The sequence below is a fragment of the Chrysemys picta genome, chromosome 3, assembly GCF_011386835.1.
Source record: "Chrysemys picta bellii isolate R12L10 chromosome 3, ASM1138683v2, whole genome shotgun sequence".
Classification (NCBI taxonomy): domain Eukaryota; kingdom Metazoa; phylum Chordata; order Testudines; family Emydidae; genus Chrysemys; species Chrysemys picta.
Window position 1 is genome coordinate 201,798,838 of NC_088793.1, and position 24,005 is coordinate 201,822,842.

The following is a 24,005-nucleotide window of genomic DNA, read 5'->3' on the forward strand; positions in this document are numbered from 1 at the left end:
GGGCGGGAGCGACTTTATCTGCTGCTTGAGAAATCTCAGGGCTGGTGTCAGCAGACAAGCGTCAGCATCGGCCCTTCTTCACCTTGACCCTTTAGTGAAGAGACGTAACAACACCCCCCACCCCAGTGTGGGTGGACAAAGAGGAGCTGAGTATAGAAATTGTTCTCCCTCCTCCTTCCCTCCACCCCCTCAGATTTTGGGGGGGAGGGACTGGTCCTGCCTGGAGAGGGGTTGTTAGGAAATCTTCCCACCACCTTGCTGGTAAGGGTGAGGGAGCTGGGTGTGTGGAGAGGGGAGGAGAGTGGGCCTATCCCCTCCCCCGCCCTCCTGGGGAGGGTGGGGAAGCTGGCATGTGGGGGAGTGAGGCTAGGCCAGATCTCTCCCCTAGCTGCGGGAAGAGGAGAACGGACACAGTCACTCCAGTGTATAAAGCAAGCACCAGGCAATCAGAGCAGCGCAGACCCCAGCAGGAGGCCTGGACAGGTATGTACATGCTGTTAAGGCTGAGTGGGTGGGATTGGCTGTGGGCACTGACAGGTCTGGGTTTTTACAGGCCCATTTTCCACCTGTCCCCCTGGATCTGGACTGGAGGCAGAGGACCCTGAGGCTGTTCTCTCTTGGGCTGAGGGCGGAGCAGGCTCTTGCAAGGCCTCAGATATGGGGAGCATAAAGGGGACATAAAGACCCCATTTCCCCTGTGCCTCTCGCAGGCAGAAGGCAAGCGGGACTGGAAAATGCCAGGCCTAATGCAGGGGCTGCAGCAGCAGCAGCAAACGGTAACCATTCCTAGCAGAGCAATAAGGGGAACACAATTGAGCTCTGGGTGCCATATAGTAATGGTCTTGAATCACTCTGCCAATGAGATTTTTTTGGCTGAGGGTTCAGCTTCAAGATGCCAGCAGAGCAGGAATGATGGTCTAATGGTTAGGGCACTCGCCTGAGCCCCAAGACTCCTGGGGTCAAGTCCCTACTCTGCCACAAACTGCCTGTGTGACCTTGGGCTAGTCACTTAGGGTGAGACTTTTAAAGGTACTTGGGTGCCTAGTGAGATTCTCAACGTTGCCTAACTCCCTCTGATTTTAAAAAAATCCAATGGGAGTTAGGCACCTAACCCGCTTACACCCTTTAGAAAATCCCACTAGGCACCTGTCTGCATTTTTAGGCACCTTCAAAAAACAGCACCTAGTCTCTCTCTGCCTCACTTCCCCATCTGTACAGTGGGGATAACAGCACTGCCCTAGCTCACCGGGGGGGTTGGGACGAAAAATACAGTCAAGGCTGAGCTGCTCAGATACGGTGGCAATGAGGGGTGGGGGTAATAGGTGCCAGAGAGAGCTAGCTCCGTGTGCACTCGCAGCTGTCGCTTTGTTCAGTTCTTCCCACTTGTTCCAGGCAAAGGCTGCAGGCAGGGGCAGCAGAATAGGCTGTGTTGTACACAGCCAGCACGGGGGTTTTGGGGAGGCAGCAGATGGAATTTAGGGAGGGCATCTGCACTTCATGGAGCAGCCCGGCAGCTGCTGTTGTGGGGGTGAGGGGTGAAGGCTGCAGCATACTCGCACCCAGCCAGCGCTGACCTAGAGTAAGCACTACAGAGGAGAGGGATGGGGAAGGCAAATGTAACCAGAGATGCTAATGACAGGCCAGATCCTCAGGGCCGGTGCAACCCATTAGGCCCCCGCTAGCATTTGGGGGTCGGCATTTCGGGTCCTTCGGCAGTGACTGCGGCGGCCGGATCTTCGGCCTCCCTGGTCGTCGTCTGCATTTAGATGGAGGGAGCTGGGGTAGGGGGGCGCGGGGAGGGCCGCCTGCAGCAAGTAAGGGGGGGGCGGCATGCAGGGGAACTCCCCGCCCCAGGTCACCTCTGCTCCGCCTCCTCCCCGAGCACGCTGCCCCGCTCTGCTTCTCTCCCTCCCAGGCTTGTGGCGCCAAACAGCTGATTGGTGCCGCAAGCCTGGGAGGCGGGAGAAGTGGAGCGGCGACGGCGTGCTCGGAGAGGAGGCGGAGCAGAGGTGAGCTGGGGTGGGGAGCTGCCGCATGGCTCCCCGGGCTGGGGGGAGCTGCCGCGGGGGGGCACCTTAGGGTGGAGGGAGGGGGCGGAGAGCTGACACAGGGCTCGGGGCGGCGGGGGGCGCAAGGTGCAGGCTCCTCAGCTCCCGGCTGAACAGAGGGTGCTCCTCACTGTGGAGGGTCAGGCTCTGCAGACACACACGAGGAGAAATGCAGGGCTGGGAGCTGTATACAGTTCTGATGCAGAGTGCTCCGGGGAGGGGCAGTGGATCGAACCCACTGGTGCTGCGCCCATGGCAGTGTGAGGCATATTACGGATCATCCACCGCAAGTCCTCAGCGGGAAATCCTGGCCTTGCCTAAGGGACCCCTGACGGCTATGGCTGTTAGGAGATTTGTATGCACACTCCTTTGTCTGGATGGGGACTGGTGAGGAGCAGGCTCCAACCAGAGCTGCACAAAAGGAGAACGAATACCCAAACCCCCTTGCCTAGGTCACAGAGTCCAGAACCAGCAGTTCAGAGGCTGGGGTTTTTCCAGGTAAAAATCTCCAGAGCTCAGGTAGGGAATGGGAGCGGAGTGCGCTAAAGCAGTGAGTGACCAAGGGAGCAGCTTCTTGCTGACAGGCCTCTTTCTGCAGGGGGAAACGGCCCTTCTTGAGTTTGGGCCATTTTGGTGCAAGGCAACAAGGACCCCTGCATACACTGTAATACCTCAATGACACTGGAAAATCCCCTGAGTCCGTGACACTGAATCCTTTACTACCAGGAAAGTCACCTGCTGCAAAGCCCCTGCCACCACTTGGGAAAGGGCCATTGGTGTAACTGTCAAAGAGCTAGAAGCAGATCTAGGGGAGAGATTCAAAAGTGCCAAAGGGATTTAGAAGCACAGGTTTTCAAAAGCCCTGAAGTGGCTTAGGCAACGGCTACACTACAAAACTCTGCCAACATAGCAATGCTGATCGGGGATGCGAAGAGGGGTGAACCCTGATGTATGTATGTATGTACATATACAAATGTAGCTGTGCTGGCCAAAGCCCCAAGTGTAGACTCGGCTATACTGGCAAAAACACGCAATGCTGGTAAAAAGCTGTGTCCACACTATCCTCCTGGGGGAACTCTGCACCACTAAACGCGCGCAGAATTCATGTTCCCCGCAGATTTTTTTTCTCTGCAGAAAATACATTCCGCCAGAGAGGCGCTGCAGTTACACCTTTCACCGACCAGGGAGTGCTGTGGCACTCGAACAGACAGCAGACAGCTCACTGTAGCAGCCAACTGCCAATAGGGAGGAGGAGAGGCTGTGTTCCTCATAGCACCCTGCCTGTGGAACCAGTTGAGGAGGCATGGGGTTTGGGGAGACAAAGTGGAGCACACGGGACTGCTGGGGGAATTACACAGACCGGGGGGTTCAGAAGGGCTAGTGGAAGGGACAGACTGGGGCAGAAGCTGAATGGAAGTGGGGGGTGCAGGGACACCAGGGGGGCAGTGAGGTACAGGTCCACATGGGAATGGGGGTAGCTGAAAGGGGGTTCAGGGCCACATGGGAATGGGGTTGGAGGGTGCAAGTGGGCAGGGCGTGACTGTGGGTGCAGGGATACATGGGGATGCATGGGGACAGGGGAGGAGGGATGACTGAGTGTGGGTGCAGGGACACAGGGGGATGGGGGAAGCGGGGTGCAGGGACACAGGGAGACGGGGCAGATGTCCATTGGAGAGATTAGGGATCAGCCAGAGTCTGCATGGGCGAGGCACCCCAACTCACTAACAATCCCTCCTCCCTCCACAAAACCTGTTCCATACTTCTCCCACCCACACCCAACGCCCTCCTGGTTCACTCCCAGGCTCCTTCCCAGCAATTATTTCTCTCTTCCTCAGCTCCTCTGTTACCCCTGACTACCCCAAGCGTTTGCACTGTGTCTGAGGGGTGCGGGAAATAAGTTTCTGCATTGTAGTTTAAATTAACTATTACCCAGAGTTCTATATTAATTTGCCTAGTAAGGAATCTATTTGTCAAAAAACATTTCCTGAATCTTTTTTGTTGTCTGTAGGGTTACAGACATACCTGTTGACAGGTATTTTCATAGAATCATATGACTGGAAGGAACTTAAGAGGTCATCTAGTCCAGTGTCCTGCACTCATGGCAGGACTAAGTATTATCTAGACCATCTCTGACAGGTGTTTGTCTAATTTGCTCTTAAAAATCTCCAATGACAAAGATTCCACAACCTCCCTAGGCAATTTATTCCAGTGCTTAACCACCCTGACAGATAGGAAGTGTTTCCTAATGTCCAACCTAAACTGCCGTGGCTGCAATTTAAGCCCATTGCTTCTTGTCCTATCCTCACAGGCTAAGGAGAACAATTTTTCTCTCTCCTCCTTGTAACAACCTTTTATATACTTGAAAGTACATAATGCCTCATCTTTTATGTCTTTTGAAATAAATTACCAAAATAATTGAAACTGGAGTGATTATATTGTGTTACTTTGACAAATAAAATACGCAGAATTTTAAAATATTGTGCGCAGATAATTTTTTGGTGCAGAATTTTAATTTTTTTGGCACAGAATTCCCCCAGGAGTAACACTAGCACTCTGCCAGTACAGTATACTGGTATTGTTATACCATCAGAGCACTCCTAGTGTAGACCTTGCCAAAGGAACCTGACTTTCAATGGAACCCAGCTGCTTTTCCCCACAAGCTCCAGTGAAAGGAGAGTCAATGGGCCTTGTGCTCCTAAATCCCCTGGGGGCTTTTGAAAATCTCCAAGATCATTCTCTTAGAACCCATAAGATTCCGACCCTTGCATTCTGCAGGCCACTTCGTAGGAGCCACCTTGCCATGGGCACGCCTGACCTTCCAAGCCCTGGCTGCCCACTGCCAGTGCACCACGTCATGAGAGAACAAGCCCATGGCAAGGTGGAAAACATGATTACCATGCAATTGACTTTTGGACCTTTAGAGGCAAGCTCCTGTCTGCTCTGTATGGTGATTAAAGAGCCTATTGAACTTCACATAAGAGGAGACGTTTGCCCATTCTCTTTGACCAAAATTATCCCCTCATGCACTTGCTGTGTATGTATTGTTTTTACTACTTATTTATTTGTATTGTGGTAGCACCTAGGCATCCTGGTCACGGCCCGGGAACCCATTGTATTAGGTGCTGAACAAACACAGAACCAAAAGAGGGTCCCTGACCCAAAGCATTTACAGCCTCAGGGTGTGTCTGCACTAGAAAGCGCTATGGCTGTAGCGTAGACACTTACTACAGCAATGCAAGGGGTTTTCCCATCGCTGTAGCAAATCCACCTCTCCAAGAGGCGGTAGCTAGGTCGATTGGAAGAATTCTTCCATTGACCAAAAACTGTCAACACTAGAGACTTGGGTTGGCTTAAGTACGTAGATGGGTCAACCTAACTTTTGTGTGTAGACCAGCCCTAAGTTGACTGCTGCTCTCCTCTCAGACCTTCAGTTCTGAGTATACAGCTAGGCAGAGATGATAATGCTGCATGTGTGTTTGTACAGCGCCTAGCGTGATGGGTTCCTGGTCCGTGAGTGGGGCTCCTAGGTGCTAGAAAGATAATACAACTAATAAATAATAACAGATACAGTTTGGGACACATGTTGGTTGCCTTTGGGATGAAAGATTTTATGTACCTTTAAATATGCTCAGATGAGACTTCCTTCCCAAATGCCTGATCTTTATGGCAGTTTAATTACAGCAGAGACTCTAATTATCACCTCCACCATCTGCAAGCACAAGTAAAACATTTATTGGTGTTTTGTTTTCACATAGCTTGTGGTAGTCCCAAAGGGCTTTAATTTACTTTTCTATATTGCTGTTTTGTTTCCCCCACCCTGAAAAGCAAAAGAATGTTTTCCCTCCTGCTCGCTCTTTCTCTGCTGGCGTGGGAGGTGGCGGCCGGCCTGACAGACAGAGCAGCTCCAGCTGCGTTGGGGGATTTCACAGCTCTTTTCCAGTTGACCCAGCAAGACCCCTGGGAAAACGACGTTAATCTTACCAGCATGTCCTGTGAGGATCTGAGGAACAAGACATGGACCCACTTGCAACTGAACAACAACAGCCTGCAAGCCTTCCCTGCCTGCCTGCCTGGGGGACTGGAGGCCTTAGACCTCAGCACCAACCAGTTGCCTGCACTGAGTGGCGTGGAGATAGCGAACTTCCCAAAGCTGCGCACCCTCTGCTTGAGGCACAACCACATCCAAGAAGTTGCGTGGGGAACCGGAGCCCTCAGTAGCCTCCAGTTCCTGGACCTAAGCGCTAATAAATTGTCCTCTCTGCCATCATGCCAGACGGCCCACCTGCCAAACCTGAAGTGGCTGTCGCTGGCCGGAAACCCCATCACTGAACTCCAGCCTCTGGCTTTCTCCTGTTATCCACAGCTACAGTTCCTGAACTTGTCTGCCACTCTGCTAGGGCATGAGAGTGGCGGAGGGATTAGCGCATCAGCCTTTGCCATGAACGTGTTGCAGGGAGACACCGGGAACAGAGCGAGGAGCACCATTGATGTGCTTGACCTGAGTGGGACCTTTCTTGAGAAAAGTAAGTTTGAAGATTTTTGTGGTACACATGGGGCCTGATCAAACCTGATGAAGCGAAACCACTGTTAGTGTCACAGCCACCAGCAGTAGAACTGGGGACCTCCGGAGCTGTTGGCAGGAGCTGCAACAGCTTGAGGTAAAGGTCACTAGCTGGGGCTGTAACAGACTCATATCCTCCACGGATCAGGCACAGCGGAGGAAGCTCTAAAACACACCCACCAGTTGGTTACAATAAGCAGTGGTGGGAATTCTCTTGTGTAGACAAGACTTCAGAGGGGAAGGTGGAGAAATAGCTATTAGCACAAGCCAAGCAACTACACCTGCCCACAACAGAATTTCTCATCTGTCCTCATAATCCCTCTATCCCCATCCACTATCCTCTCCGATTATCCAGCTCTCAGCCTTGGGCTATCTTTAACTTCTGCCTTTCCTCCTCTTTTCCTATCCAGTCTTCCCAAAGCCCTTCTCTTGTTCTTCAGTGGCATATCCTATCCTATCCTATCTCCTAGAACTGGAAGGGACCTTGAAAGGTCATCAAGTCCAGCCCCCTGCCTTCACTAGCAGGACCAAGTACTGATTTTACCCCAGATCCCTAAGTGGCCCTCTCAAGGATTGAACTCACAACCCTGGGTTTAGCAGGCCAATGCTCAAACCACTGAACATCTGCCTTTCCTTTCTCCCCCGCCCCCCGCAGCTAAACCCTGCCTAATCCCTTCGCTTTCTCCTCTTATTTTTGGCACAGCCCAGAGAGGCTTCCACCAAGACCAGGGCCTCGTTGTGTTAGGCATTATCAATCCACAGAGCAAGAGGCAAGCCCCGCCCCAAAGAGCTTACAGTCCAAATAGACAAGATAGGACCATGGGAGAATGATCATCCCCATTGTATAAATGGGGGAGCTGAGTCACAGAGGCAGTGACTCAGAGTCTGTGGCAAAGCCCAGACTGCACCCCAATCTCCTCAGTCTAGTCCCTTAGCCGCAAGACCATCCCTCCTCTCTCTGACAGTCTGTCCCCTCTCTCTCTCCCTCCCTCTCCCTCCTGGGCTCCTGTAACATTTCATCCAGTCAAATGGGTACAATAATTCCAACCTGGTGAGGTTCAGTGAATGGATAATTGCTCAAATCCTTTGAGGAAGACAAAGGGAAGTAGCTGTGGATGTGTAAAGAGGGACTATAAACCTGCTGTTCTCATACAGCCCAATCCAGGGATTCCCTAGCAGAGGTTCCAGCCCAGTCACTAATCAGTCCAGCACTCTGCGCTGTGTGAGGGCACTTCGCCTTACACGTGTGCTGCTAAACCGCTGGGGAAATAACTAAAGCCCTGGGAAATTCTTCTTGTTACTTTTTGGGAATTTCACATTAGTTTGATTTATCCATTTTATCCATTTTATCCATGCTGGGGGGGGGGAGGTCCTGCCCTCAGGAGCTGAGAGGACCTTGGGGGGTTGGAGTCCACCCAGTACTCACCACACAGCAACAGCTTCTGTGCCCCGGGGCTGGGCCCAACTCTTCACTCTGGGTACCCGGGTCACAACGCTATTCAGTTTTGGCCCAGCTGCCCCCCATCATGACAGAAGGCAGCCAGGCCACACCTGAGCGGCACTGTGACCGTGTGTGTCGGGTTGCAATACCCGGAGCAGGGAGCCAGGCCCAGCCCCCCCAGGAGCCGCCACTGCAGGGTGAGTGTTTTGTTTTATTTCGTGTTATTTTGCATTTGCTATAACCAGCAGGTGCATCAGTTTGTCAGTAAAACTCAATCCACTGCAGTCTGCTTACTGGCCAGTCCTAAATCCAGCACAGTGCTCTGCTCACATACCAGTCACCCGGGTCTTCTCTGCTTCAGTTCAGCAGGAATGGGCCCAGGACTTGGTCAGCCTTAGGTCGCTCCACCTTGCAAGGATGGCCCAGCTGAGGAGCTTCGATACGGATCTATTCAAGTCACTGCCCAGACTGAGAGAACTGAATTGCCAGGACTCCCGTGCGCTGAGCGGGGTGAGGACGGAGCTATTTGACGATGCTCCTCACCTGACCTTTCTCACCTTCCAGAAGTAGGTGTTTTCTTTGCTCACCCGTGTGTTAAAATGCCGCTGTCTGCTGAAAGTGTCTAGTGACAGCTGGGTCCCCTCACTGCCCCCATAATGCCCCTGGAGTCATCCGAATAGGAAGGTCTTTAGTGCATGGGGGAGATGCCATTTCAATTCACATGGAATTCTTGCACAGCAGAACTAGGATTTCCCAGGCTGTGTGCCAGAGTCTCTTCCCTGCTCCAGCTGGTGCAAAGATGCCAGCAAGATGGCAGATCTCTCCATTGTTGGGGAGAGTTCCCCTATAGCAGGAAGCTGCATAGCTGGCTCCTATGCTACTCGTCCTGCAGCCTTTAGCAGAGAGGGCACGCCGGGCACCTGTTAGAGAGGTGTGGCTGGAGTACACTGCACTCTGGAGATCTCTGGCTGGCAGAGAGGGCCATAGTCAGCTGTGCAGACTAGCGCAGCCATGAAGTTGCTCTAAACTTCACCAGCGCTGTCCTAGAACTGTCCCCAGAATCAGAGACACGACTGACTTCTTCACAAGCTCCCAGCCTTGCTGCGCCAGTGGATACTGGGAGTAGCAGAGAATCTGGCCCCATGGGCCAAACTCACGTTATGATGCAGAAACTGCCTGAAGCTGCCTTAATGAGGCCTCCTGAGCCTGGTGCAGTTGTTGGCACCTGTCGGTGTGCGGCTCTTTCTGTACAGCTTCCTTTCCTGGGCAGACGGGTGACTTAGAACAGTCTGTTTCACTGAACTCAAAAGGCCACAATTCCCTCTCAGCTGCACTGACTTCAGCGGAGATGCAGGAATGGAACTGAGAATCTGGTCCAAAGTATTAATGACCCTGCAGCTTAATCACACCTGGGTTGTGGAAAACCCAATGCCCCCCCATTCCCTTGCCTTTGGAGTATTTAGCCTCAACCAGGCCTACGTGCACTCAGCAGATGTTATAAGGCTGATGGACTGGAGATTTATGGAGCGAAATCCCCTGCTAGTGTAAACTGGCATAGCTCCATTGACTTGATGATTTCCAAGTTTGTGAGAATGGGCTTGTCTGCATTGTGGGCTAAATTGGCGCTGCTGTGATCGATGCCGCGGCTGTCGATTTAGCGGGTCTGGTGAAGACGCGATAAGTCAATGGGAGAATGCTCTCCCGTCAGCTTCAGTACTCCACCTCCCCAAGAAGCGGAAGGTAAGTCAGCAGGAGAGTGTCTCCTGTCGACATAGCGCAGTGTAGACACCGCTGTAAGTCGATCTAAGCTACGTCGACTTAAGTTACGTATCTTACATAATTTAACTAGCGTAACTTCGATCGATTTACCTTGTCAGTGTAGACCAGGCCTAAGTAATTCTACTGGGTAGACCACAGGAAGAGAGATGGGAACAATAAGTGAGACATGCTCAAACCAGGAACTTGAAATATCTACTTAGGCCTGGTCTACACTGGGGGGGATCGATCTAAGTTACGCAACTTCAGCTATGTGAATAACGTAGCTGAAGTTGACGTACTTAGATCGACTTACCGTGGTGTCTTCACCGTGGTGAGTCGACTGCTACTGCTCCCCCGTCAACTCTGCCTGCGCCTTTTGCAGCAGTGGAGTACAGGAGTCGACGGGAGAGCATTTGGGGGTCGATTTATCATGTCTAGACTAGACGCGATAAATCGAGCCCCGCTGGATCGATCCTGCCCGCCGATCCAGCAAGCTCTTTGCGGCAGGGACCCTCCTTTTGGTCTGTATGTGTACGGTGCCTAGCACAATGGGGGCCTAGTCTACAACTGGGACTCTTACGCATTACAGTCATACAAATAATAAATGATAATAAATACCTGCCTACAGAATTCACTGACTGCAAAGACTAAAACAGGAGGATTAACATACCTGGGAAAGGGGACTGTCGAGACCGGAATGGAAATGAAAGGTTTGGATGACATAAGCAAACGTAGTTTGGATAGGAGATTCGAGTCAGCGGACCGGGATAAGGAGGGTTGACTAACTGCTGTCATGCTGGAGCTCTGGCAGCTTCTCTCTGCAATGAATGGTGGAGAAGGGAAACACAATGTTACACCCTTAGCTTTCTTAAGAAGATTTAATTAAAATAATGAAGATTAATTGTTAAACTCTGGAGTCAGGGCAGACAGGTGCGAAAGGCAAGTGGGGAGGGGGAGCTGGCTCAAAGAAGAGAGAAAGCTGTGGAATGTGATAGTAACATGTGACACTGCATAAAGCTAAGAGCAGGGTCCCCCCCAAGGGGCAGCTTGGAGCCACTTTGTGTATCCTCTAGATCAGTATCCAAAATTCTCATGCCAGGCATTCGTGCAATAGCAAATAGCGAGGAAAACTGCAGTGGGACATGGGATGTTTTAGGGAGAGGGAGAAAGGGAAAGTATTTTCATCATAAGTTACATCTTCAGTGCACCTTGCAGATGTACCTAACTAACCCTCTCATCATCCCTGTGCTACAGGGAAGTATCATTAGCACCATTAGCTGGGGAGACTGAAGCATATTGGGGCAAATTCTGCAGTCCTTAAGTCCCATTGATTTCAAGTGACTTCTGCCTTGCCAACCACATGCCTTCAAAAATCATGAGCTGGGCCCTCCAAAATCAGGAGATTGGCTTAACAATCATGAGATTGCTTTAAAAAACAATAGATGTGTGGGGGGAGGGTGTCTTTTGCTTTGCCTTCTGTTTTTTGAGCTTTTGGGATTCAATTCGGGTCATGTTTTCACGTGTTTTTTCTGCAATCACAGGGGTGAAAAACTCCTGGGGCTGGGGTTTGAGGTAAGAAACGCCAAATACTGCGAGACTCATGATAAAATTCATGAGAGTTGGCAATGCTGGAGTTTGGCCAAAGTCAACACCGGGTCACTAGCAGAAGCCGTTGGCTCTTGTGTCTACTCCCATAATCCACTAGACTATGCTAGTCTGTACCTCACTGCTGGTGTCCATTGTAACCTGTGTTGCAACAGAACCTCATACCAATCTCTTAAAGTACCAATATTCCATCGGAATAGCAGCAGTGCTTCATTTATGGATGGTGTTAGGGTGACCCGATGTCACGATTTTATAGGGACAGTCCCAATTTTGGGGTCTTTTTTTTTTTATAGGCTTCTATTACCCCCCCACACCTCCCGATTTTTCACACTTGCTATCTGGTCACCCTGATGGTGTACAGGTATCTGTACTGTTTATTTAAACTTCCATCAGAAAGCCAGGCAGGAGGAGTTCTAGGTAGAAACTGCATTGCAGCAGAGAGAGACAGTAGTTATTGCTTCTTGGAGAGTTTCTTGTTCCATGTTAGGAGAAAGCAACTTGGTGATTCTTTACAGGGAAGGGTGCAGCGCTAAGGATGTATTTTGCATCACATACCATGGGTTACACAGTTCTGAAGTAGTTAATGTAGACAAAGATATAACATGAACAGTGACGGCAATGTACCAGAATAGCAAGTATATTGTAAATAGAGCAGTCAGGGCTGATTAGGAAAGGATTTAGAGGATATTGTGGAAAATCCTTTAAGCCACCAGCCAGGAATACGAATGCAGCAGAAAATGAAAAAAACAGGGCACTGGATGCGTGAACAGAGAACTGAACACAAGTCTAAGTGGTAGTGAACAAAGAAAAGATCAGACTCTGCTCTCAACTATACTGCTGGATTTTGGTACAGAATTCACCCAGTGCTTGTACAGAAGATGGGCAAAGAAGGCCTCCCTATTCACAGAGCTTAGGTCTAACTCAGAAGGAAAAAGCACAAGACAATTCAGGCACAATAAGTTGCAGAGACAACAGCAATGTTGCTATCCCCAAGTGTTCAAAGCTCAGGAATAATGCTTAAAAATCATAGAGTGGCTTAAAATCCTGAGATTTTTAAAACAACAATAAATGTGGGGTGCTTTTTCTTTGCCTTCTGGTTTCTGACCCTGTCATGTGCACTCAGGTCACATTTTTAAGCTTTTCTCTGAAACTATGAGGGCTCAAAACTTACCTTTATTTTTATTTATTTTTTTAAATGAATGCTGAGATTCTCAAATTGTTCCCTGGACTCCAGGAAGTGGAGCTTTCAGAAAAACATCCAATACGTTGGTAACACTGTACCAATGAATACAGCCCTGCACGGATACAAAATGTGTATCCACATCTGATCCGCGATTTGCAAACATGGTCCGTGGATATAAAGTGGACATCTGCAGATTTGCAGGGCTCTATAAATGAGTCAACGTAAGGTGGATGCTTGGCATGCAGAAACTGAAGCTATTCCAAACATGGCATGAAGGGGTTGAAAGGAGGCTGGAGAGTGAATTGGGAGCACCATAGGGCAGGAGAATAGGTGTAGGATGAAGTGAAAGCCAAGATAAATACAAGGGTTCAGGGATAAGACAAAACTTTACCAAAGCAGAGTTGCTAGGTACAGGGTTCTTTTCCTTTCCGGCTGCCATTCCTACTGCATTCTGGGAATGCCTTTAACATAAGTTTGCTGCAGAGAATGAATCTAAATTGGGGTGAATGTGATGATGCGTGAGGGAGATACGTGAGCAAATGGGGTAATATGTGAGAATGAACTTGGTTTTCCTGAGGGGGGATTAGTAATCTGCTACGAGCCAGGAACAAATTACTGCCTCCCCAGGGAGCAGAGAAGGCTGCATGCCACCCCTTACACAGACTAGGCTATTAAAGCACAATCCAGTCCTGGGGCCTTAGCCGATACTTGCTAAAGATTCTCAAAATTTTCATCTCCTAGCTGTAACCTGAGTTCCTTTAATCCTTGGAATATCAACTCATCAGGTAGCATCAGCATCAACCTGTATGGAAATCCTTTAGAGTGCAACTGTGGACTTTCCTGGCTCCTTTCTGATCCGGAGAGAGTTGTACTGCAAAGGTAAATGACCTGTCAGCTGCATATTACTCACACACCAGGAATGTAGGAGTGAGCATAAAGATTATCCTGAGCCTGTTTACTTCAATTTTTGCTACAAGTTATGCATGGATGGTGTAGTTTTCCTGTTGAAATACAAACCCCATCAAAATTAGTCAGAATCGCCATCTGTTCCTCAAAGGTCAGACATCTAAAATAAAGTTTCCTTCAAGAACTAAGTATGGGCTAATTATATTTGAAAGCAGCACTATGCTGGTAACACAAGCAGAACTATAAAATGATGGCATCTACTGATAATTTATTCTCTGCCTCCCCCCATTAGTACTTTACTGTGAGTACAGATGAAACGTTAGCTAGCTCAGAGGCCTTAATGACATTGTGCCCTGGAGATCTGCAGTCAAATTGTGAGCTCTGATTCCTGAGCCAGTTGGGGCTAAGAATACTGTGGAAGTAACTACACCTCACTCTACACTGCCCCCTGCTGTCAGATTTGGAGAGGCATTACTCAACATGGCCTTGGCGCTTAATGCTTTGTGTGGTATGCCTTCAACTTCCATGGCACCTTGTTGAATCAGACCCGTGGCCTTCCCAGTTAGGGGATATTTGCTGCCCCTTGCAAAACATGTTGGTAATATGGTGAGGAAAATCAGCCTGAAAATCAGCCTGTAGTCAAGACTCTGCTGGGCTTTGGCCCCAGATTTCATGTGCGAGAACAGGTTTCTGATTGGCATTAGCAGTTCACTATCTGATACGTTTCATAGATGCTGATGGCACCGTCCTATAACTGTTAGGTCGATTCTAACTCGTTTGCTTCATCCTGCAGGGCATCCGACACAATTTGCAACACAGCCTCAGAAGACAGAGAGAAGCCTTCATCCTCATCGTCTCTTTCGTTGTTACAACTCTATGATGAATGCCAGGCCAAGAGAAACACCACGTTCCCCACATCAAACACTCCCCCTCTCACAGAAGACTCTTCCAGCCTTCCCATTATTGATTCCACTACTGCGGCAGCAACAATGGACTCTACTCTATTTGCCGAAGAACATTACAGCGACTCCTTGGTGTCACGAAACATGATAAGTATGACGCAAACAGCTCAGGTGAAGAATGATCCCACAAGTGCAGATGTTTTTTCCAAATCTACTACCTATCCCACTACTGAAGGAACCACAGCCACCTCTTCAACATTTCTGGGAGAGCTTTATAGCGACTCCTTAACTCAACAAAGCACTGCGAGTACAATCAAAACAGATCCATTGAAGAGAAATGCTACAATGACCACTGCTCTGTTTCCCCAAGAGGAAACATTCTACCAGTCTACTAATAACCCTTCCACTGAAGCGACAGGACCAATAGGGACAAACTCTCCTCTTTTTCCTGGCACAGTAAGTCCATCTCAGACAGATCAACGGCCACAAAACCCCACAAAGGCAAACCCTATTCCAAATCCTACCCATGCTGTAATACACGTGGATTATGAAGATGACTATTATGATGATCAACCAAAGGAAAGCATAACTCAACCCATAATAGTCTCTTGTGACTACGACCCCTGCCACCACCTCCAGAAGCCATGCTCTGAACTTCAGAGGTTGTCCCCATGTCTGTGTCCTGGTGTGTCTGGAGAAGACACTGTTCCAGATCCACCGAGGCTCAGAGAAGTGTCTGAAACGACAGACACATCAGCACAGATCCACTGGTGTGCCCCCAGTTCAGTCGTTCATACTTATCAGCTTGCATACCATGCCAAAGGCAGCGAGAAGAGCCTGGTTGATGAGATCTATCCCACAGCAAGGCAGCATACACTATACAAACTTTCACCAGACACCACCTATTGGGTGTGCGTGATTGCTTCTAACAAAGCAGGATCGAGCCAGACGACGAGTGAGAAGATTTTGGGCAATCCATGCACCCAGTTTACAACAAAGCCCAGCTATATAGCCATCTTTGTGGTCTTGTGCCTAGCAAGTGGGGTCTTCCTAATCACCACCATGGTATTGTCTGTGTGTCTGTATCAGAAATGTAAAAAGCCTCACGCTGAGCAATACGGCACACACCTCATCTCTTATAAAAACCCAGCATTTGATTACCCCTTAAAACTGCAGCCATGTAATTAGCCCCAGGTAGTTTTGTCAACATATTTTGCAGTAAAACATCTTATAGCAACACATCTAAGTGGAATCCAGCTGCTCACTTGGTTATGAGTTCCTCACAGGGCTGACTTCATCTCTGTTGTAATTTCAAAGAAATTACACTGGGGACAGCTGTGGCTTCGAATGCTTTGTTTTGTTACAACAGGACACCACCTGGCCTGTTTCTGAGATCTCTATTTTCCATTTCCAAAGATTTGTGTTTGGGGTGAAGTTTCTCTTTTTATTATAATTATTTTCTGGCAGCTGATCGGGAGGTCCCAATGATGATGATTTAAAAATGAAGTGAGGAGGGATACGGGTGGCACAACCTTATATGGAAGGAGGAAGAGACATAGTCCTGACGTTCCTTGGCTATAGTACTTCTCTAAACTAATCTAAGGTGATGTTGAAGCACCCAGAAGAAAAGCCCTGATAGAAATAATCCCTAGCATATGTATAGTGCCTTTCAGCTGTAGATATCAGTGTTTTACAAAGGTGCAAGGGTTTATAGATTTTAAAATCGGAAGGGACTAGTGTGATCATCTAATCAAACCTCCTACAAAACAGTGACCATAGAATTTTGTCCTGTGAGTCCTGCGACAAGCCCCTAATTTCTGGTTGGTAAAATATCTGTCATATCACTATACCCCTTGTACAGATGGGGAAATTTCCAAGAGGAATGGCTAGATATTTTTTTTAAAAGGTCTTTAGGTGCCTAAAGGTGCCAATAGCTTTTGAAAATCCCTGTAGGCCCCTCTCTGCATCATTAAGCACTTAAAGACCTTTTAAAAAGCTGGCTCAAAGTCCACAGCCCTATTTAGGTGGCTAAATAGCAATGTCCTCTTTATCAAAAATGCTGTGCACACACAAACCCACTTGCCCCTTTGAAAATCAGGCTACCCTATTTAGGAGCCTCGCTATGGATTTAAGAGCCTGACATTAGGCACCCAGCACTGGAAATATGGACGTTTGGGCTTTTGTTTAAATACCTACTCATCCCCAAACACTTTTCTTGAAAGTGTTACCATCCTGCCTTATTAGTGCATGTCCCTGGGACTAGGTCTACATCACAGCTGGCTGGTGCAACAGGGACTCGGTTGGGATTGTACTCGGATAACTAGACTGAGCCACGCTGCCATGGCCACACTGTTGTTATTAAGTATCAGAGGGGTAGCCGTGTTAGTCTGGATCTGTAAAAAGCAACAGAGTCCTGGGGCACCTTTAAGACTAACCGATGTATTGGAGCATAAGCTTTCGTGGGTGAATGCCTACGATGCAGCCGACGAAGTGGGCATTCACCCACGAAAGCTTATGCTCCAATACACCGGTTAGTCTTAAAGGTGCCACAGGACCCTCTGTTGCTTTTTACTGTTATTAGGCACTAGCAGAGTACTCTTGTGTACATTTACCTGAAGTGAGAATTACAGCTGCTGCTGTGTAGCTGTACATTGAGCCTCCTCATGTGTCTTCCAGCAAATGATTGAAAATGAAGGATGGGAACGGTCTTGGGGTCCTCCATTGAGAGGGGCCGCACACCCACGATGCCAGCCGACCTCAGTGGGAATGGCAAATGGGCAGCACCCGCCACTTAAGAACAAGACATGAAGATTTAATGAATAAAAACAAGTATATTATAAGCTCCTGGGGGCAGGGACAGTCTTTCCGTTCCATGTTTGTACAGCGCCTAGCACAGCGGGGGGTTCTGGCCCATGACTGGGGCTCCGAGGTGCTATTACAATACAAATAATAGAATGTTGTGTGGAGTCTCCAAAATGAAAGTAAATGGCTATAATTATAATGTGGGTCACAATCATTCCCCCATCAAAAGAATGAAACAAGTGAGTTAGCACCATGATAAATGATCAAAGCCTTAGATTGATCTGCAAAGGTAGTAGAATAGTGATAGTGAGGTTGACTGGACCTGTCATTATTATACTGAGGTAGATAACTGAGTATCAGTGCAACCTGGTAAGGGTTGAAATAAATCCTGTCCACTCCAGTGGACATTTAGGATATGATTTTCCAAGATGCCTAAGAGATCTGGATTCCAATTTATTTAATTTAAATAGGAATTGGGCATCCAAATCTCTTAAGCAGCTTTGAAAATCTCAGCCTTAAATCACCCAAGGCCCTGTTCATAAGAGAGTGGAGTTATCCCGCTGTCTTGATCAAATATTTCTCTCCCTGCTTGTTGTTCAGGATTGCAGGTGTTCATTAGCAACAGCCCTTTATCCTTTAGAGGTGGCTACATATCAGAGTTGCTGTATGAATGTGATCGGTGAAGCCCTTTGGGATCCTTGCAGATGAAAGGTATTTGTGTTGTGATGGTTATTTGTACCATGGTAAAAATAGCACATGCCCTGTACTAATGGAAATAAAAAAATGCAGCATGATAATGAAATAACCCCAGTCTTGTTCTTGTTTTAAAGGCAACAGACAAGTGTACAATAACAAGGTCAGGACTTTTTTGCCTGTTTGATCGGAGTGAAATCTGGAATCTCTTTCCACAGTAGTTTTGGAGCATACAATAAAGTATCATTTTTATTGTGGTATACTAGCATGTACTCTGATGGCAAGATTGTTGGGTTTTCATTCTGTTTCACAAGCATTAACATATTTACTAGTGCCTGCTATCACTTTGAGTCCCAATTTTTTCCCTCCTACTCCATGCCAGCTGCAGTTAATGTTTGGCACCATCTTTTGATAACTACCTTATGCCTTAGAGAATACCTTTTATACCACTCTGAGTCACTGAGGTCAGTTATCCTCACTAACTTTCCATAAACCAAACCTATATTAAAGGTGACTTGCAAACCGAAAAATAGACGCAAAAGAGCACAATCCCTATGATATAGAAAGGAAGCATGAACCATTATTTTAATTTTTTCAGGCATTGGCAAAATGGAAACATTATTTAAAAACCTGCAAATTAAGTTTCCTACTATCTTTAATGTTTAATTTTTTTTTAAAGCTGTTACACACCTATAAAGAACTGTTAATTAGTCTGACTTTGGCTCTACTTGTTCCAGCAACATGCAGCGTTAAGACCTAAATAACTACACCTCTACCTCGCTATAACGCTGTCCTCGGGAGCCAAAAAATCTTACCACATTATAGGTGAAACCACGTTATATTGAGCTTGCTTTGATTCACCGGAGTGCGCAGTCCCGCCCTCCCAGAGCACTGCTTTACTGCATTATATCCGAATTAGTGTTATATTGGGTCACGTTATATCGAGGTAGCAGTGTATGTGTCTGCAGGGAGAGTCTAAACTATTTCCCCCGTCAATCCAATCTCATGTGAAAAAAACAAACCAAGGCAGCATTAAATTGTTTCTCAACACCATGCAATGTGGAAATGCAGCCAATAACCGTGCCACTCTGGGGGGTCACTACTTGTTCAAAGACTCTTCACTTGCAGAATGGACCAAGAAGGACAGCTTTCATCCTGACAAATACAGCCATTTGAACTCAGTTGCTTTTCAGATGTATGCCCCAAGGTGATTATTTTTGCACAACAAAGAGCTGGGATGCGGAGTCCATGACCGTTCTCATGGGTAAGGTGGAGTATCATTTCTGTACCTTAGCTATATTTTATTAGAAGCAGTTAATATCCAGAATAAACCAGTAAGGACAGAAGGAGCAACTAATGTACATGCTAGAAACAGCCAACAGCTCTGCACTGTTTAACAACTTCATTTAATACAAATACCTTGGAGACAACTCCAAATACTGTACAATAAGCTAAATACAAAGACAAATCATGAAACGGTGTAGCCATTGTATTCATAAATGTGCTGAGGCACCTGCATGCTGACATGATCCTTCATTAGCCTCAACATTTTGCCATTCCCCACCAGAACATCATATTCAAGTGTACCTCACTATACTTGAGATGGTGGTAATGAACAAAAAAAAGGAATGACCTGAATGGACTTTGTCATCTCTCCATTTTAAAATTGTGTTGCTGAAGAAATACAATACTCCCAATTAACCAAACGTGCACATTAAGAAGAAACATTTTATAGGATCTGCTTTACATTTATCCTTCCGTTGCAAATAAGACAGAGTTGGACTGCTGGATATGGTGATAGCTAAGAGACAGGTATTGAATAAAAATTAAACGTTGTCTGTGAACCATTTCTATACAAGTTAAAAGATAAAAAATTTAAATGTTTTATATACTCACCTACAACCACACCCCCTCAAAATCAGTATGTAGCTACAATAAATTCACTTTTGGTGATAGAGCACCATAGTCCAACATATATTACCTATTTTCAGTTACTTTACCTCTTCACACCTCAGTTCTTTGCTACTACATGCAAAACATACATCTGGTTCCAAGGTATTTAATAAGAAGATTTCATTACTGTTAATATGAAATCTCTTGTCCGATACTTTTTGTAGCTATCAGAGTATAAGCAAGGAACGGGCATTTAAGTCTGTAACTTTAAATAGTGTTGCTCTATTCTTTGATCACAGGTAGTAAATTGAGATCATAGCAACACCTGATAAACAACGCAGTCAGAGATATAGGAGAATCACGCACAGAATATGCCGCTTTAACAGTTTCTAATGAATCCAGTGATTTGGACAAGCATTTAAAATGCCTTGATTTTTCTCATTTCTATTTACGTTGATATTTCTGCTCCAAGAAGATCTCAAACTGACCAAGCAGTTTTAAAATAGCCAGCATAGTTCACACAGGAAGTTCAGTATCTTGGTTTCTCAACCACTATCAACTAGCAGTACTAGAAACATGCTTCTATTTCAGAACTCAATTTATCTACGTCTGTGACACTACACCATGAGCCCTAATGTCACTAGAACCTTCTCTCTGGGGACAGATAGTTACCTTGGTATTTTTACTGAAGAAGAGAATAACTCTGAAATACTGTATGGACTATTATTCATATCACAAGGAGGATTTAAAAACTTGGGGCGAAAAAAAAGGATCACTTTACGTTTCTGAAGGTATCATTCCCTAGTGATTTAATGCTTTCCTTTGCAGCAAACTATAATATTTAGTAAATTCTAATAAGTGATTCTGTCTGGAGACAGTATACAACAGTTTGTCTTTATAACTCCATGCATACCGGATCTGAGAAGAAAAGGGAGCTTCGTCAGCACGCTATTAGAACCTAATATACTGTTCAATTCTGTGGGAAGTGTGCAAACTTTAGCTTCTGAAAAGCAATATAAAAAGAGATACAAGATTCAAAATGCAGGACAGCCACTGGTGACTTAAAAGTGCCTAAGAACATTGTGATTTTTCTTAACAATTATATTTTTATTTATAACTTTCAAAAATACATTGAAAATTCAATACATTTACAGTACATGATCAGACTTCATATCAGTCCAATTGTGATGACATGGTTTGAATTGAAACAACTGTCCTAAAGAAAAAAAGAGTTCTTATTCATAGGCCAGTTATATTGTCCTTTGCAATATAGAAAACAGTGATGTCAGGAGACGGTCCTTTCTGTAACATTTCATTTGTTGTTTATTACCTGGACTGTTTTCCGACCATAATGATAATAACTGTATGCAGACGCTGCTGTTGTGAAAGCTGTAATACACCTTTGGGGGGAAAATGGTTAATATAAATTAGTTTCTTTGTGCTTAAATATTTGAATAATGCCCCAAGCTGTATTTTAAATGGTTTCCCTATTCTTTGCTACAATCTGAGAGTGTATATTATGGGACAGCCTATGCTAGCCACAGAGACTGAGGTCAAAGATTGAAGAAAGTGTGATTAAGGAAATTCTCACCCGCCCCTTCTCATTTTAATGACTAACTTTGATTGTAAACAACAAATCTCATATTCAAAACTAAACCTCACTGCAAAGCAAAGCGTATTCACATAAGCAAACTTCATTGTTCAGTAGTCTGCTTCACCACAGACTTCATCATGTACTGGGCTGAATTTTTAATCCAGTTATACTTGCAACAGAAAAGTGGGGGACGAATCTGGCTCAGTGTATCTGCAGTGTTAACCAACTTGAGAACTGGCTGACACTGAAAGACTATTCCCAGACCAAATGGATTACTTCCAAGGGTTTCTTGTTTGTTTGTTTTTAAAAATATATGCATGACAACTGCTACCAAAACCACCCGCCCAAACTAAAAATCAAGATCATAATTCTTGCTTGCTACATCTTAAAATATACATAATGCTACTGTTTCAAACAATTGCACTTCGATGATGGCTACACAAGCCATAGTCAAATCTCTATTCTAAAACTAGTATAATCTAATCTGTTTTTATAGTTAACTCTTGTGAGACCTTTTAAAAATTCTGGTAAGTTATATCTACCAGTTCTTCTTTATTCACTATTCTGTTAACTTTTAAAGAATCCTAATATGTGAGAGCAAAAATGCCTTTTACAGAAGCTATCCCAGTTTGCTTCCATATAGTATCAGCTTTTAATAAGTATATTTTTCAACATATTTACTTGGTTATTGAAATAAAGGTCACTAATTCCTCAGAACCTTTTAAAAAAATAGGTATACTGGATCCACCAGTTCTTTAGTATAGTTTCTAACTAATAGTAGATTGTGTATTTCTATTAACTGCTCAGCCACTTCATTCTTATAGTAAGTTCCTTTAGAATTCATGGACAAATACCATCTAGTCTGATCACTTGTCGCAATTTAAATTATCTTTTCTTCTAAGCATCCTAAATTGACAGTGTCTCACCTTTATACCTGAAAATAGCTGTGAGAGACTTGGGCAATTTCCTGCAATATCTTTGGGAGATCTTGCTATATTAAGTTTATGTATCGTGAGTCAGGGACTGTATATAAGTTCACAGGGAAGGGAAACCACAGCTCTTCTGGGAACGAAGAACAGTAGGGGTGATTAGGCAAATTCACTCAGGTTGTAACACCTCCCGAGAAGTACCACACCACCTAGAAAGGCTCATATATACTAGTTCAAACTGGATTCACCAGAGACCAACTGACAAAAAAAGGACTCCAAGGGGACTCCCAATTCTTCCTGGGAAAGATTGAAAGGACTTTGGCCTACTGAGGCCCTATAAGATTGATAAGTAATTTATGGTGAGCTTTTCGCATTATCATAGTTTTTTTTTGTTTTCTCTGTAATGCTTTCACCTTAGGAATAAATGTGCTTGCTTCTAAAGAGCTGTGTGGTAACTTGTAACTGCTGGCAATTATACTGTTCATAAACCTTCAGAGAGCAAGCAAAGCACAGACACTGGTGTGTTTAGTCAATCTGGCTTGCTGGTAATATCACAGTATAGCTAGGGAACTTTGCAGCCTGGAAAAACATGAGGGTCTCTGCCAAAAAGAAGTGACTGCTGAGGAGCTAGGAGCCTAGAGGGGGTGCCCTTGAGGGCCCATGCAGGGAAAATACAGGTGCAGTTGCCCTGAACTGTGACAACAGCTATGCCAGGAAAGACTGATGGAAATAAACCATTGTGTTCTTTTTCTCATAGATTGCACCTATACTCCCTGGTAACCTAGTAGACATCACTGACTCCCTCAAGCATCTTATTTCAGAGATATTTAAAGAATATCTTTTTTTAAAGTTATTTGCTCTTCAAATTGGTTAATTTCTAGTTTGTTTTACCTGCCATAGTTTATCCATTTCTACTGGCATCACTTGTGCTACAATTTTAGCAATGAAACCTTTTAATTGGAAAAAATGCCAAAACTTTCCATTTAACAATATCAGATTTTTCCTGACCTTTCCACATTTAAGTATGTATTTTAATTTAGGGATGTGCATACCTTCATGCTGATTTGGAAGACTTTAGTTTCTTAACTTTTCATCCTTGGGTTTTGACTGGCTTCCTCATGTGTTTAGCTATTTCTCTCATAACAAATAAAGCACTGATATATTGCTTGGTTCTGTTTCAGCCAAAAAGAAAATGTCATCTGGAAGAGTTCAACCATACAAGTCTGTAACCTAATTTAGGCTTACTGAGGCAGACCCTTCCGTTCCACGAATTTAACTTTTTAATTCAATCGGAATTGTTAGTTTCTTTACAAGTACATTACAGATATCACAAAAAATAAAAATGTAACTTACCATAAAGTCTGTAGATATATGCTATCTACGTAATCGAAAACAGGAGCCGCTAAAGAAGCTGCCACCAAGATTAGCTGAACTGCTGTGTTCATCTGGTAAAAATTAAATATAAGTTGTGGCTGTACCGAAATAGAACTTTACCACACTCAGGTCCTACACGTTACTTAAGAGGTTATTGATAACCTTAGCCAATATATGGAAAACCAGGCAAAATACAAGTTTTGAGATATAGCTGCTGAACGTTTGCTTTGTTAATCAGACAACTTATGTGCTTATAATTAAACATGTGCTTTGCTGGATCACACCCAGAGTACTCAGGACTTTGTGGAAAAAAGCC

At 45.7% G+C, this 24,005-nt stretch overlaps 2 protein-coding genes across 3 annotated transcripts in view; one reads left to right on the top strand and one right to left on the bottom strand.

The window, feature by feature from the left end:
- LRRN4 (leucine rich repeat neuronal 4) lies at positions 1-18,008 on the top strand. Its single transcript, XM_042846783.2, has 5 exons — positions 1-483; positions 5,874-6,571; positions 8,412-8,616; positions 13,338-13,475; positions 14,296-18,008. Exons 2-5 carry the CDS (start codon positions 5,881-5,883, stop codon positions 15,590-15,592), a joined length of 2,331 nt encoding a protein of 776 aa, XP_042702717.2. The 5' UTR covers positions 1-483; positions 5,874-5,880; the 3' UTR covers positions 15,593-18,008.
- The window catches only part of CRLS1 (cardiolipin synthase 1), an 18,832-nt gene continuing 5,402 nt past the window's right edge, over positions 10,576-24,005 (bottom strand). The window contains exons 6-7 of one of the 2 annotated variants that reach the window (XM_065589803.1): positions 23,669-23,760; positions 10,576-10,626 (exon numbers count right to left, since the gene is read on the bottom strand). In XM_065589803.1, the coding sequence (XP_065445875.1) occupies position 10,626; positions 23,669-23,760 (93 nt within the window). In that variant the 3' untranslated portion in view covers positions 10,576-10,625. Of the gene's footprint in view, positions 10,627-19,286; positions 21,193-23,668; positions 23,761-24,005 lie in introns of those variants that run through there. The other variant, XM_005287497.4, reaches the window with a different exon arrangement.